This window comes from Cyprinodon tularosa, unplaced genomic scaffold (assembly GCF_016077235.1).
Source record: "Cyprinodon tularosa strain WSP-4 unplaced genomic scaffold, ASM1607723v1 ctg298, whole genome shotgun sequence".
NCBI classification, from domain to species: Eukaryota; Metazoa; Chordata; class Actinopteri; order Cyprinodontiformes; family Cyprinodontidae; genus Cyprinodon; species Cyprinodon tularosa.
Window position 1 is genome coordinate 546,423 of NW_024039005.1, and position 16,353 is coordinate 562,775.

The following is a 16,353-nucleotide window of genomic DNA, read 5'->3' on the forward strand; positions in this document are numbered from 1 at the left end:
CCCGATGCCCACTAGGGGTATGCAAACCCCAGGTTGGGAATCGCTGCAAAATGTTCGCAACTCTTTCTGTCATGATTATTTATTCATTGTTTTGATGCTAAATATAATTATTTCCTTTCAAACATTCACCCATGGATGTTATTAGAGCTGTGGGCAACCAGCAGGCCCCCTTCATAAGTGGACCCCACTGCTGGTGGTGGTAAGTCCACCCCTGTATTCAGGTTTAGATGTTTTTGTATAACAGTGAGCTTTGGGTCATGACGGAAAGAACGAGATCCTGGATCCAAGCGGCTGAGATGAGTTTCCTCCTTAGTGCGTCTGGGTTCTCCCTTAGAGATAGGGGGAGGAGCTCAGTCATCCAGGGAGGACTCAGAGTAGAGCCGCTGCTCCTCCACATAGAGAGGAGCCAGTTGAGGAGGCTCGGGCATCTGGTTAGGATGCCTCCTGGACGTCTCCCTGGTGAGGGGTTCCAGGCACGTCCCACTGGGAGGAGGACCAGGGGGAGACGTTTCTCTGCTGGCCTGGGAGCGCCTTGGAATTCCCCCAGAGGAGCTGGACCAAGTGGCTGGAGAGAGGGACGTCTGGGCCTCCCAACTGAAGCTGCTACCCCCGCGACCCGACCCCGGATAAGAGGAAGAAGATGGATGGATGATAAGAATGAGTTGGAACTAAAGGAAGGACCTTTAATTATGTGGAAATAAATATTGTCCATTATCTGAATCAAAGTTATTTTTTATTTAATTAGTGTGGCTAGTCATTTTCTCCAAAAGTGAGTTTAGTTTTATCCAGAGATGGAATAATTAAAAAACATTTAATCCAAAACATGCAGTGGCTGCGAAGCGCTTCTCTGCTGAGAAATCACATTATTTTATTTAAGCACTGAACAGATTTAAAAGCCACACTAGAGATCAAACGCACATACAAGAACATTTTTTTTATTTATTACAGTTTTGATGCTTTAACGTCCCCTTGGACACTGCAGACGTGACCTTATCTTATTTTGTGTTTTACTCATTTTGCCACGGGCGGATGGCACGATCTACTGTTAGCTTTATTAACAAAACTTCACGTGTCATATTTAATGTGATATTTATATCCGATGAAGAAGGCACGGCTCAAATTTCTATGAGGTTTATTAATTTCCTACTGTCATTGAATGCTGCAAAAAGTCAACCCCACCTCCTGACGTCATCATACAGCGGGCGTCTCTGCGAACGGGTGACATTGAGTAACATTCAGGCGGCGGGTGTTCATTAAAGCATAGAACTGCATCGAGCAGAAGTCATCGCTTGAAGAGGAGAGTGGAAAATATTTAATGCTGGTAGGTTGATGCTAACAGCTCAGCTAGCTAGGAAGCTATAAGCTCAAGTTGTGCAAGCTAGCATGTTAGCTCCGCATCATAAAGATATTCAACCTAACGTGTGTCTGTGGAGCACTTCAAATATATATATATGTATGTATGTATATGCGTATATATATGTGTGTGTGTGTGTGTGTGTGTATATATATATTTGTATGTATGTATATATATATATATATATATACATACATGTATATGTGTGTATGTATATGTGTATATATGTATATATATATATATATATATATATATATAATTGTATACATATGTATATAGGCCTATATATAAACGGTTGAAAGTATGATGGAGAACCAGTAGGACCATCAGAGACTTAATAACTGAATGCATTTGATTATTTTCAATTTTGATTATTTATTTATTATGTTGGGTTAAATTAAATAGTTCGGAAAGTTATAATTTATATATTTTTTTTAAATTATTTTATAATTTTTAAGACAGAGTATTAAGGCCAGGCTAGAGATTTTTTTATTTTTTATTATGAGAATAAAGTTGTAAAGTTGTTAAGAGAAGAAAGAGAATATATATATATATTTATTTATTTATTAATTTTTTTGGAAATTCAGGATTTTTTTAAATCATATTTTTATTGTTGTTAAAACAGATGTACAATGACATGTTCAGTATAACAAGAATCAAACAGCATTTCAACATTTTTATATTTTTATAAACCCCATTCAACCCCAGAAACCCCTGTGCCGGCGGCAGGAAAATAAAAAAAACTCTGTTATCCCAAAATGAAAACACTTTACATTGAGACTTGTTTACTAGCGAGAAGGGAGATTTGTACGTTTATCAAAATAACCCAATAGACGGTCCCATACTTTGTAAAAATTTTTTGGTTGATCCTTTCAAAAAAGTATTTCACTTTTTCGATTTTTAGAAACATGATCATATCCGAGAGCCACATTGCTGCCTTAGGTGGAAATTGAGATTTCCATTCCAGAAGTATTCTCCTTTGAGCAATCAGAGTTGCAAAAGCAATAACATTTTCCTTTCTAGAAATCGCAGAGTCAACCCCAAAAATAGCCATTAAAGGACCAGGTTTTAGATGTAGGCCAAACGCATCGTTTAAAATCCCAAATACTGAATTCCAATACTCTTTCAGCTTAGAGCACGACCAAAACATATGAGCTAAGTCTGCGTTGATGGCTCTACAGCGATCACACGCTCCATCTGGGTATATTTTGGCAAGCCTGACTTTGCTATAGTGAGTACGGTGAAGAATTTAAAACTGAATCAGATTGAGACGCACAGAAGAAGTATTATCGTTCACAAGATTAAGAGCTCTAGCTCAGGTCTCTTCTGAAACGACTATCCATAATTCTTTCCATTTTGTCTTGATGTTGGCTGTTGATACGTTACTAAATAGATAGATAGATAGATGTAATTTATTTATCCCAAGCTGGGAAATTGCAGTGTAGCAGCAGCTTTACACATAGTGACAGTCACAACACAATAAGATAAGAAAAAGTAAAAATAACAACACATAAATGACATAATTAAGATATATATATTAGAGAGGAAATCAGGATTTACCAGCGATAAATTTAAGATCTCATTCAGGTTAAATAACATTTACTGTTAATGCAGCTAAAACTATAAAGTAAATAATTTACTGTATTTATCTGTAATCGTTTTTTAGCAGCATAAACATTAAGGACACTTTAAAAAATGACCCTGAATGTTACAATCAGACTTAAAAAGTTTTGCTTGCTGCTGCTTTTTGTCCAATTTGAATTATTTTGCAAAAATAAACAAATATTGAAATGAAAATATATAAAATTGGTAAATCATTTTAATAAATCACGCATCCTGTTTCTGCTGCTTTATAATAATTCTGGACGCTGTGTTGGTCTTTAATGTAAAATCCCAATAAAATACATTTCAATTTTAAATGTTTTAAAGCAGCAAAATTATTCAATGCTTATATGAGAAAAAGGTTAATCTGTGTCAGTTTTTGCTCGTCTGCTTCCTGATTACATCCTGGTTTATCATAAATTAGCTTTGACTTGCAGATTGTCGTTCATCTATCTGATCTCCGTAGAAATGAGTTCCCAAGTCCGACAAAACTTCCACCAGGACTGCGAGGCTGCAATCAACAGACAGATCAACCTGGAGCTGTATGCCTCCTATGTTTATCTCTCTATGGTGCGAAAGGCTTTTTTTATGCATTATGTTAGAATTTAGAGGAAAATGTACTGTTCCTTTATTATTATTTTATTATTTCTTTGTTTTTCTCGTCTTCCAGGGATTCTATTTTGACAGGGATGATAAATACCTTGCAAATTTTGCCAAGTTCTTCAATGACCAGTCGAAAGAGGAGCGTGAGCATGCAGAGAAGCTGATGAGTCTGCAGAACCAGCGTGGAGGCAGGATTTTTCTGCAGGACATCAGGGTAAGCAGGGCGCTTTCACTACACTGGAAAAATGATCTAGAAATAAGTTAAGATAAAATATATCTTTACTTATAGCTTTACTTAAAGCAAACATGCAGGCAATCCTTCCTCACTGGTAATAAAGGGAAACGATTCTTCTCTGGATCATCTGTTCTCATCAGCCACCTTCCTTTTTTCCCTTTGGGATCCCCCCCCACCGCTTTGTTTACAGCCGCCACATGCCTGCCGCCGCGCCGCGCTGAAACCTGCTGCAGGATATGATGCGAATCTTCCTTTACAGAAATTTTTAAATATATTTATTATCAATCAAACAGTCAAATTTATTGTCAACTACATTTTACATTGCAATGGAGATTTCTGTTTCAGTATTATTATATTATTCTCATTTTGACACTATTGGAAACATAATAAATGTTTGTTTGACCTCCTGCACACATATTAAAACAAACCAAAATAACACATTTTCATACATTTTTGATAAAAAACTCTAGATTGGAGGTCTTCAACAGGGGGTTTGCGACCCCTAGGGGGTCCATGGAGGTACTGCATGGGGGTCGTGAAAATGTTGGTTGATTAGTCTTTTTATTTATTTTTTTTTTTTTTATATTCCCTCCTGCAGTTTTTTCCACTCATTGAAATGTCTTTAAATCCAGATTAACATGAATCCAGCAGACTGTAGTAAACAGATAAATGGAGGCAGAAGATGTCTTTCAGTCATCAATGCTCACATTCAGAGACACACAGGAGCTCTTTCAAGCTGGACACCGTTTCATTCACAACACCTGTCCCATCAACCAGGAATCAGAAATACTCTAATAATCCAAGGGAGAAATTACTTTCATTACATGACTCCATCTGTAATAGAACATTATTTCATGCAATATATAAAATTCGGGGGTCCCCGCTCCATCGCCATCAGTTTGGGGTCCTTGGCCTGGAAAACTTTGAAGACCGCTGCTATAGTTAAGTGATATTGTGGTTTATTTGTGTTTTAGAAACCTGACAGAGATGAGTGGGGGAGCGGCCTGGAGGCCCTGGAATGTGCCTTGCAGCTTGAGAAAAGTGTAAACCAATCTCTGTTGGACCTGCAGAAAATGGCAGCCGAACACAACGATCCGCATGTGAGAAACATCCTAGAACATCCTGTTCACCGTCTGTCCTTTCCATCCCGCGCTGTAGTAATGTGACGTCTTCTGTTCTCCCAAACAGCTGTGTAACTTCATAGAAACCCATTTCCTGGATGAGCAGGTGAAATCAATCAAGCAGCTGGCAGACTGGATCTCAAGCCTGCGTCGCATGGGGGCCCCTCAGAACGGGATGGCCGAGTACCTCTTTGACAAACACACCATGAAAGAGGAAGCTAGTTAAACCGCCGCGCAGCCGCTCATCGTCCTCTACATGACAAAGCAAGCATTCTGTGTCACTGATCACTCCGCATATCTGCAGATATCATTTCATCTAACATTACAGCTCTTTGTGCTTCAGACCATTATAGAGTTTAGACCATCCCAAGGTAAGATCTATAACCCCTAGATTCCACATCCTCCGTCAGCGCTCCACTTCGCTACGCTCACGTACGTCCTGCAGAGTTACGTTAACATCCGCCGCTACTCTGTATGTCGCCGTCCACGTACGTCTTCTCCGTCCTTCACCGTCAAAATAAGGAGCAGAGTTATTTTTAGCTCCGCTCCGGTCCGGCCAGGTCTAGATCCAAAATTTCCATCTCACCAAACAGGAAAAAGAACGTAGAGAAGATCCGGTTTGACTGATTAAAATATAGTACCGATGGATCATTAACTACTAATTAGAGCATAATTCTCATATATTCACCAAAACTAACTTTAATTAAATAATCTGATAAAAAACTATTGGTGCTTCAACAGACCAGGAAACGGATTTCTCATCTCCATCACAATATTTTATTTATACCAAGAGGCTTAAAGTTTAATCACATCCAGTCAATAGAAAGTTTTTATTGCAGGAATGGATGAAGAGAAGCTGAGTTTGGAAGCAGAACAAACAGAGTTCATCCAAACCATGGATGATCCTAAATGTTACTAAAATCCACAACAAAAGAAAATATTTGGGCAGGAACCGCTCATCTGCTGGATGCTGATGGGGATTTTTTTTAATATGTCATATTAAATTAAGCATTAACTTCTGCATGTTTTGCTCCTATGAATTTAATAATAATATTGCGCATGGAACAGTGAAGGCTGCAGGCTTTGCTTTGAGCAGGTCTGGAGCGCAGGGGGGCGGGGCGGTTACAGAGGATGCGGGATTTCAGGGTAAGTAGTTGTACACTGCAAAAAAGAAAACTCTAAATAAGTCATTTTTCCTTAAAATAAGTGCATTTCGTCTTGAATTGAGGGCATAAGTGAGACACTTTGCAAATGGAACAAGACAATTTACATTTGAAATAAGAAGAAACAATTTAATTGTCTTATTTCAAGTGCATAATTATCTAATTATCTTATTTTAATAGTAAACATACTCATTCCATTGGCAGATCATTTTGTTTACCGATTCAAAGTAAGGGAAAATTCACTTAATTTAAATTTTTTTTACTTATTTGTAGATCATTTTTGCAGTGTATGACATAAACATCCCCCCTCCCACCTTATTAAGACCACTCTATGATCTCTGGAATCTGCTGAACCAATCAAATGTCCCAGGATCGCAGCACATTGGGGGTCATTATCCGTACTCCGCCCTCGGCACATACCGTCTCCCTCACTGTTTAGCTGGTTACTTTAAAACGTAGTTTTCACTACATGTAAACCTCCACATCACACTGGAAACAACTGAAATCTAAATAAGTAATTTTTTTCTTAAAATACGTGCATTTTGTCTTGAATTGAGGAGGTAACTGTGAAACTTTGCCGATGGAACAAGACCATTTACATTTAAAATAAGAAAAAACTGTTGAATTGCTTATTTCAAGTGCATTTTATCTAATTATCTTATTTTAAGAGTAAAAATATTCATTCCATTGGCAGATCATCTTATTTTTCTACTCAAATTAGGGGTAAATTCACTTAATTTAAGAAATGTTGACTTATTTCTAGATCATTTTTGCAGGATATCTACTCAAAAAATGCAGTTTTCACTGGAAAAACGATCTAAAAATAAGTAAAAAATGTCTTAAATAAAGTATATTTACCCTTAATTTGAGTAGGTAAACGAGACAGTTTGCCAATGTAAATAGTATTTTTACTCCTAAAATAAGATATTTAGATCAAATGCACTTGAAATAAGACAATGCAATAGTGTTTTCTTATTTTAAATGTAAATAGTCTTGTGCAGTCAGCAAATTGTCTCTTTCATGTCCTCAATCCAAGAACAAATGCACTCATTTTAAGAAAAAAATGACTTATGTAGATTTTGATTTTTTTCCAGTTTTCCTGTAAATGTTGATTTTTGCCGGACCTTCGTCAGCAGGTTCAGCTTACTGCAGCCGAAGAAACATTATAATGACAGTAATTTCAGTAGCTTTTTGTTATGGATGTGTTTACCAGGCATAATGCGGAGCTTCTAGATTCTGCCTGGTGAGTTTTTGGTGCTGTCTTAGTCTGCTGTGAAGTGGAGGCTCACTGAAACCTGGCTTCCAACTGGAAAATAGTTCAGCTTTTATAACAAACCCCAGAAGGAAGTGGTTCTTTTATTAGCAATAAAGCCATAACGTGCGCTTAGAAGTGAGAAAAGCCATATGACAACATCCTGATATTCAATGCTATCAAATTGAAATACTATGTCTATTTATTTATATCATTTTAAGAGGTTGTTACCCATGTGAGTGCTAGTTTTTATGGAGTACGGCTTCTAAACATGGTTTATTATTGGGAGAAAAATGTCATTATAAAGTTTTTGAAGATATTTGTTTTTTTTAGTTCATTACAAATATCAGTAGCTGTTATCTTGTGTCTGTATAACAAGCTTGTTGATGAAAATAAAGCAATAGTACAGATATAATTTGTGTGTTCATTTTTATTTAAATAAAAGCAATTAAAATATCACAGCACAAAGTTAAAAATTGGTATACAAACAGTGGAGCTTTTTGTGGATTTATTTATTTTTTGCAGGAAAAAAAGGTTTTAAAATCCTTATCGACTGTTTTAATTCAGGCTTAGATGATATTTGCATAAGATGAAGGGCAGTTCGGAGTTAATCCGGTTTAACTCGCAGTCTGAAGCTTTGTAGATGCGAGTCTGTTCAGTCCAGTTTGAAAGAAACATGTTGGACATATAAATTTCATAAATTAGGTGAAAAAGAAACTTTAAGTTTCAGTTTGCCTTAAAACATTTCTTAGCTCCAACAGATTAACTCACATGTCAAATTGTTTCAAAATAATAATTCCTTGTGAATGGTTGCGTTGCCCTGCAACAGTCTTGTGACCTGCCCAGCGTGGACACCGCCTCTGGCCTGTAGAGATAAGCATCGGCCTCACCTCAACCCTGAAAGAACTAAACAGGAGAAGACGGATGTTGTGTCGTTTTGTAACTTTCAGCTCAGACTCATTGATTGGACAGTTTCAGAATTGTAAAGGCATCAAATTAGTTTGTTTTTTCCTCAGTTCTGCTCCCTTTCTCTTCCTTATTCACGCCACTATCCACCAGAACTCCCAGTAGGTCCCCTTCGGCCAATGAGATTCCTGAATCGTTGGCTGAGTTTTGCTGACTCGTTTCTTGTGACGGCGCAGACACAGGAACTGTGTTAATATTGGTGCTTGGCCCCCCATTGCTGCTCCCATTGCTTGTCCTCGAGTTTGAGGTGAAATTTCCATTGTTGCTGTAACCACCGTGGCTTGTTCCATTGCAAAGACCTCCTGCTGTGCCGGAGCTGTTGGTGCTGGCTGCATTAATATTGTTGGAGCTGCTGTTGGGATTACTTGGATTTGGTACCACTGGGTGAGAGGGGGGAGTAAGTGAAAATGTCCTTTCACCTCCGCCTGTAGCCCGAGCGCTTGGGGTTCCTGGCTGGTTGTCAGCAGGTGGGGGGGTTTCTAGAGTAAGGCGAGGGGGAAGAGGGCGACGGGACAGGAGGCCATGTCCGGGTCTGAGTTTAGATATTGGACAGAGGTCTGGTGCTGGGTCTGGGAAGGAGAAAGCTGGTCCGCTCTGTAAATCTCCCTCATCACTCATCCAGGGAAATGCAGAGGATGGTGGGGGTGGAAGATGGGTGGGAGTGTCAGGGGGGAGTAACTGGGAACCCACTGCTGGAGGGGCCATGGAGCTGCAGCTGCGATCCCACTCGTTCTGAGTCCGGCGGACGTGTCGAGAGCGAGGCACTGTAGGGGGCGCGCAGTGAATGGGTGTTTGGGGGCAGCTGTAAAATCCTGGTCTTTCGTACATGGGCACCGTGGAAAAGGCGTAGTCCGGATCCCGCTCCTGGTTCAAAGGGTGACATGACTGAGTTGGGATCGACGGCACTTCTGGATGCAAGTACAGAGGGAAGCGGCTCAGTGGGGCTCCAGGGCGGCGGCGCAACAGAGGGACCCGGGACGAGCAAGGAAAGTTTGGAGACTGGACACCCAAAAGACGACCCAACCCTCCGAGAAGTGGGGTGGTGTAGTTGGCCTCTTCATTTTCCTTGATCTGCTCCAAGTTGGACTGAAACTCCATCTCCTCCTTAGGAACACTGGGGGACATCAAAAAGAAGATTGTATAGATATAAAGCATTCTTTGATAGTTCTCCAGAAAATAAATACTGTAGTTCACCTAATATCTAGAGCGGAGCCCATAAAGGAGGGTTTACGATGTTCAGCGCTGGCTGGAGTGTAGGGAGGCTGGGGCTCCGACTTATTCCAGTACATGTCCCTCTCAACCAGCGGCAGGCTGTCGTACATCTCATCCACAGACACTAGAGACACCTGAAACAGAAAACCACCACAAGTCAAACAAGACAACGTCTCCCTAGGGAATTTTGATATAATACCGGAATAATTTGGGTCAGATCAGAACCTGCAGGTTTCGATCAACAAGCCAGTTTGTTTCAAAGTCGTCGTCATCTTCACCAAAAGGATTAATGAGCTGTTCAGCCACCTGAGACCATCAAAACAGCAACAAGAAGGAAAACTTAAATTAAAGCTAATAAGACAAATAGAAGCGGTAAAGTTTTGCGTCTCACCTTCAGCCAGCCAACGTAGAAAAAAAATTGTAGCAGGGTAAAAACGGGCAGGTAAAAATCCACATCATGACCTGGATATCCCTGAGCAGGATCCAAAAACTGTCGACCAATCAGGCAAGCCAGAAAGAAGCTGTAGACTGCCACTGTTGCCACCTGTTTCAAAGGCATCAGTCATCCGTTTCATTAAGTAATCAACGTACCATCTGCTGCTAAGATCCCCATCATCCAACCTGAGTGTAGACAAGCGGGAGACTAATCCAGTCATAACCATACAGCTTCATACACTTTGCTCTCAGACTGTTCAGCTCCTGAATGGACAAAAACATCCCGTCAAACAAAGGATCTTCAGATGTTAATATCTGCAGACTGATGTAACATGAAGACCTACAGTGAGAATGGCAGTGAGGGCCACGTCATTGTTGATACGACCCTCAGTCCGCGCTCTCAGTGCCAGGTTGACAAACCACGTACAAGGCACCCAGAACTTGTTATGGGGAGAAGGTAGATCCTCCAGGTGCCTCAGTTCTTCTGAGGTCATCAAACCTGAAAGGAAGAAACTCATTAAGGTTTGTTGTCTGTCTGTATCTGCTGTTTGGACTGCAAGTCTATAGCTGGGTGATGTTGCTCTAAAAGCTTTGACCCAATGTAACGTTGAAGGCTGGTTTATGCTCAGAAACCAGGTCGTCTGCGTGTGTCGCAGTTAATGCAGATATGCCACGCCTCTTCCACAGACACCCTACTGCACAGCTCCAAAATTGTAGGTGAGCGCAGACAGGAGGTCTCTGATTGGTCAAATCTCCATTCGCTCACACTATGCGTATTTCCTGTTTGGTTTCTTACCGGCTTGTTTTGTTTGTCTGACCGCCATTGTGGAAAATGACTGGTGAAGATGGAGCAGCTAGCAGAGCGAGGTGCGCGAGAACGCTGGGACCCTTTTTCCACCTGGATCCCGCTCTTTTTGGCCCTCATGTCCCTCCTTTGTCGCACAAACTTGCCCCCACTTCCTCACCGCCTCGGCCGTATCTAGACCCAAAGCTAGTTCCTGATTGGCCCTCTGGCGTTGTGGCGTGGAATAACATAGCTCAGACCACGCTTCAATATTGGGCATAAATCAAAAATGCCTGCATCAAGCTCACTGCGACACACTGCTGCGGGAGGATAACCAGGCCTTAAGCCAGGCATACACTGTATGATTTCTTTTTTTTGCCCTTTTCGGGCCGATTCTCCAGTCATGCAAGAATTTTTTCGATTGGGCCGACTTTCAGCCTATCGTGCGTTGTGTAGTGTGCACGGGGTAACGAGCGGAGATCTCACAAGCAGTGAGAGGCTGACCTCCTGATCAGGAATCGTAAGGTCGGGAGAAAATCAAATGTCAGTCGTCGTAAGGTGTTGGTGGGTAAATCCTGCTGTTGAAGCAGAGCCATGAGCTGATTTACCAGAACTTCAAGCACTGCAAATGTTCAAACAAGGGAGTTCTTGTTGTTCTTCCAGATTGACGAGTCCGATCAGAGTCCCACGTGGTTTTTAGTTGTACATTGTGAGCAGGTAGATCGCATCAGAGCTGTGAACTTTTGAACCCTGTGGTTTCGTGGTACAGTTTGAGTTATAGCCGCGTGCAATGATTGAAAATATCATACAGGTTATGCCCGGCTTAAGGATTTCCTGTTGGATTTTTTTTTCACTGGAGACGTTCTGGGGTTTTATTCTTGTGCCCTACCTGCCTGCACCAAATGCTCGGTGGTTGGAAACCTCTTGTAGACTGCAGTACTGACGGAGCGGTATATCAGGACTCCTGAGAGGTTGACGTAGCGCATCAGGGTTCTTCGGGTCAACCTGGCAGCCTCATCCGTCCCACGGACATGGCCCCCCACCAGTGCCGCCAAACGGTCTGGCCAGGGTATGTTCTCGAATTGGCCCCACCAACGGGACACAACCAACGTCACATAGAAACCTGGGTAAAAAAAAAAAAGAAATTGTTAAGCACAGTTTTAATCAACGTTTCAACAACATTCATTTGGCTTGAACCAGCAAACTCACCCAACACAAAGGACAAAGGAATGAGTTCTGCGTAGCGGTCACAGTATATGGAGAGCTTCTCAAACAGCCTCTTCTGTTCGCTGCTTAACATAAACCTGTTGGAGAAAAACCCAACCAGTTATTTAAATCACTGTAGACTTTCACACATAGACATGATATAATTCAATTCAGTTTATTTCTATAGCTCCAATTCACACCATGTCATCTCAGGTCACTTTCCAGTTCACCAGATCATCCAGTCAGATTGATTCAAAGTTTTCTATCTAAGGAAAACCAGCTGATTGCATCGACTCATTGACTCTGTTCGAATTGATGGGCTGCATCCTCCAAGGACGCGGTCTACCTAGACTGGATCCTCCAAGGATGCGGTCTACCAAGACTGGATCCTCCAAGGACGCAGTCTACCTAGACCGAATCCTTTGAAGTCCGTGAAAATAAGGAGACCGGAAGAGTTTAGGCTGTGAATTCAAACAGGTCTGAGGTAAAACCCGACTTTCCAGGCGTGTGACTCACACGCCTGGAAAGTCGGCCTGAATTGGGCAAAAATTGCACAGTCTAAGCTCAGCTTAAGTTGTAAGAATGCAGTTCACACAGGAGGTCACATATTAGTCGCATATAGTTGGAAATGTAAACAATGCAGAAGAAAATGCGGAAAAAACTAAAACATAATTGAGCATTAATGCCTGCAGTGTGAAGGTAGCCTTTGTGTGACCTCTTTGATGTAACCCTGAGTGAGGCGTTCTGCTTTATTTATTTATGTATTTTTTTCAAATTAGTTTTTAAACAGATTTTTTTATTGATTTTTTTATTATCATAGGCATTCCGCTTTAGCCTCTCAAAACCCACCGGGTTGCTGCTTTTAAAGCGTTTTCATCTAATAACTCAGAACGCATGAAAATTCCATATAAATATAAATATTTACCAATATAGACATCGCTGGAAAGCTTAGATTCTCCACAGTTCAACCAACAGTTCATTTTATGGACACAGCGAGCACCAAAGCACAATTAACACAGATAAAGCAGCGTGTCAAAATGTAAACATGACAAAGCAGACACAGCTAGCAAGCATGTCGTTATTACTGCTGTTCAAAAAAGACCGATTATTTTCAGAATAAATACTTTGAGTCATGTTTGAACGGATGCAGCTTGGCTTGTGCTTTACTCACCCAATTTTCATTTATATATTCAGAAACTAGAAGGTGTTAGCCTTTAAATAATGTATCACACATGTAATTTGGGCTTACAGTTCCTCAGTTATTTGCTCTTCCGTTTGGGTATGCAGAATAGGCGAGAATTTCCCAAAATGAGGAGGATATTAAGAGCATAGGAAATGTTGAATGAATACCTGATAATGTGTTAAAGTTCAATCCACTGAAAAAGCTTCTGCAACCTTTACAGATTTCCTCCATCTGCTTTTTTGTCACTAGTGCATTTCTGATCACCAAGCTAATTGTAATATCAGCCCCAAAAAGAATTGCTTTTTAAGGACCCTTAACTGTCCCTTAAACCATCTGACATTTACATTGTTGTTGAGGAACTTTGTCCCACTGTGGACGATGGCAGACAGTGGGGGCCACCGAACAGACAGAAGAACTAGGATTAGAGCTTTCTGACGATCCTACCAACGGATGAACGCTAGGAGGCGGACCTGAAAGTGATTCACAGAAAGTAATCAGCCTTATCTGATCCATAATAGGCGTAATCTTTCTGTCCTCTAACTGGACTGTTAGCTCACTTGGTTGGATAATCAGAAAGTTCATAAACTTTCAAACTTCCTCTTGTTCTTCGCAAAGTTTCTTCCCAAAAACTAACATTTGGATAAACAGCAGGATGAAAAGGATTTTATTTATCTTCCAATGATAAGCCTAAAAAAAACCTTTAATTAAATCAAACATTTTAATGAGCTCAAATTATACTTAAAGAGTAATTTCTTATTTTAGAATAATTTTCCTTTGTATGATCAGATTATAGAATTAGTGCTTGTTTAGTGTTTGCTTCATGTTGCATTTAAGGAAATAATGACTGTGATCAACAATCAGCATGTAATAATTCATCCTTTAGAGAATTTCAATCTATTATATGACACATTATTTAACTAATTGTTTTCATACATTATTATGTTTTAAAGTAGCATATCTACAATAAATAAATGGAAAAATTGGATTCTTAATATAATTAAGATACAAAAAAACGTAATTTATTTTGCACTGAAAAGTGTTTCTGATTGAAAACATCTGATTGGTGTTTATTTGGTTGAGTGCAGAGAAAAGCCCTGCTGGGTGTGAATGATCAGCTCACCAAATGTCCGTCTGTGTTTACCTGTAAACGATGCTGAAGAAGTAGTAGAGCACCGTGAAGATGAAGAGCTCTCTGTACAGGAGTTTATAGATGCTGCCTTTCCATCGCAGGAGGAGGTGGAAAAATGTTCCCAGACCTGCATCAGCAACTCTTCTAGAATATGTCACCGTCATTGCTGCTGCTTCCTGAGCAACCTATGAGCTGCCAACATGAAAGAAACCAGCTTCCGGGTTCGTATGGCCTCCCTGGAGCTCAGCGTCTGGACCTCATAAGGTCAACCTGGAAGCAATTCCATAAAAATGAACAGAAGGTTTAGTTTTATGATATTCTATTCAGTTTATTTCTATAGCTCCAATTCACATCATGTCATCTCAGGTCACTTTATAGATACAGATCATCCAGTCAAATTGATTCAAAGTTTTCTATCTAAGGAAAACCAGCTGATTGCATCGACTCATTGACTCTTCAGCAATCCCTCACACTAAGCATGCTTGTAGCGACAGTGGAGAGGAAAAACTCCTTTTTAACAGGAAGAAACCTCCAGCAGAACCAGGCTCAGTGTGAGCAGCCATCTGTTGAGGCAAAGCAAGAGAGCACATCCAGTTAGTCACAGTCAGAGAAACAGGACTACACTGGAAAACAGGCCAAGCTCCAACATCTAGAAACAAAGGTGTTGATGGCAGCAGCACAGCTGATATTTCTCTCCAGGATGGAGTCACAGCCAAACAGGAACAGACCAGATGAAGCTACTATGAGAAAAAGCAGAGAGAGCAGAACGTTAGAGATTGAACTAACAGATTCTGCAGAGTGGGAGAATAGAGATAGAATGAAGCAGAATGATGAAAAAGGGGTCCCTATGTCCTCCAGCAGTCTAAGCCTATAGCAGCAGAACTATAGAGATAGCTCAGGATAACCTGAGCCACTCTAACTAGAAGCTTTATCAAAAAGGAAAGTTTAAAGGCTAGCCTTAAAAGTAGACATCAATGATATAAATGACTCTTTCGTCATTCAGGGAGAATTCCTGCTGAATGAGCTGCGAAGCTGAATCTGCTTTGATGTAAAATCTTTTATTAAGTCAAATTGTTGTTAAATAGTAATTTTATTTAATGCTGCCTAAATTAAACAGATGAAATCCACCATAAAGTCTTTGCTTAAAGTAAACCGTTCAAAGCTTTACAATTTAATGATCAGAACCGCTGCACTCACCTGTGAAATGACCAAAGCAACCTGGCCATTCTACACGCTGTTGCTCTGGATGTGGGATGGCAGTGACCAGTGTAAGAAATGGGAAAGCAGAAAGTGAGCAAGGTTCTCCCACGCCTCCGGTCACTTGATGTGTTAATCTGTCTGAGCAACAAAGCAGCATTGTGAGGCCAGATCCAGTTAATCTGAGCAAATCTGAGCACCGCAGAGCTGCCACAAATAGATCTGAATGTTAGCTGCAAAGATTTGACTCTAAAGACCAAAACTTGCTAGTGTTTTGATTGTTATAGACCCTGGAGTCAACTATTTTCTCCAGTTAAATAAACAGAGATCGATGGATTTCACTCAGTCTGCACTTTAATTGTATCTTTGCAAAGACAGAACAGTTCATCAAACGGCCCTTATTGCATCCTAATCAGCCCTGTTCTGCCTGAGCAGCAATCGCTTCCCCTTACTTACAATAATGGAAAGTAGTCAGAGTCAAAAACAAATTACAGACACTTTGATTAAACAGTAACATGTTATGAATAAACCTGAGAAAGAATCTGGTTGGTTATGTGAAGAAGGGACGGGCGGGTTTAGGGAATTTGGGGCCCCTAGTAAAGACAGGCATGGGGCCCTATGAACTGGGAAGACAACACATAAAACCTACCTACTCAACTTAAGAGTGAATACACTTAATTTAAGAAATTTTTATTTATTTCTAGATCATTTTTCCAGTGAGGTAAGTGAAAATGAGGGTGAGCACAAAGGATGGCCTTACAGAAACATATCACAAAAATGATTGACAGTTAGGGGGACCACTTATTGAGATGATCCACCTGGAAAAACAATATTGTCCTAAAACAGATCCATTCCCCAAATAGAGAAATGTTAATAGAATAGACATCCATTATCTGTTCTAGGTTGTGTCC

General features: G+C 40.4%; 2 protein-coding genes across 3 annotated transcripts; one reads left to right on the forward strand and one right to left on the reverse strand.

Moving 5' to 3' along the window:
• Nucleotides 1-1,168: 1,168 nt before the first annotated feature.
• Nucleotides 1,169-5,251, forward strand: fth1b (ferritin, heavy polypeptide 1b). Of its 2 annotated transcripts, none has more exons than XM_038291316.1 (5): nucleotides 1,169-1,321; nucleotides 3,423-3,526; nucleotides 3,627-3,773; nucleotides 4,769-4,894; nucleotides 4,983-5,251. In XM_038291316.1, exons 2-5 carry the CDS (start codon nucleotides 3,425-3,427, stop codon nucleotides 5,139-5,141), a joined length of 534 nt encoding a protein of 177 aa, XP_038147244.1. In that variant the 5' UTR covers nucleotides 1,169-1,321; nucleotides 3,423-3,424; the 3' UTR covers nucleotides 5,142-5,251. The 2 variants fall into 2 exon arrangements, with proteins under 2 accessions (XP_038147244.1, XP_038147246.1); XM_038291318.1 differs by having other exon boundaries at nucleotides 1,173-1,321; nucleotides 3,394-3,526.
• A 2,885-nt stretch (nucleotides 5,252-8,136) lies between these two features.
• Nucleotides 8,137-15,542, reverse strand: best1 (bestrophin 1). Its single transcript, XM_038291264.1, has 10 exons — nucleotides 15,443-15,542; nucleotides 14,258-14,515; nucleotides 11,937-12,031; nucleotides 11,617-11,850; nucleotides 10,288-10,442; nucleotides 10,130-10,207; nucleotides 9,900-10,052; nucleotides 9,734-9,814; nucleotides 9,491-9,642; nucleotides 8,137-9,410 (listed from the first exon to the last, which is right to left on the reverse strand). Exons 2-10 carry the CDS (start codon nucleotides 14,407-14,409, stop codon nucleotides 8,327-8,329), a joined length of 2,184 nt encoding a protein of 727 aa, XP_038147192.1. The 5' UTR covers nucleotides 14,410-14,515; nucleotides 15,443-15,542; the 3' UTR covers nucleotides 8,137-8,326.
• Nucleotides 15,543-16,353: the final 811 nt, after the last annotated feature.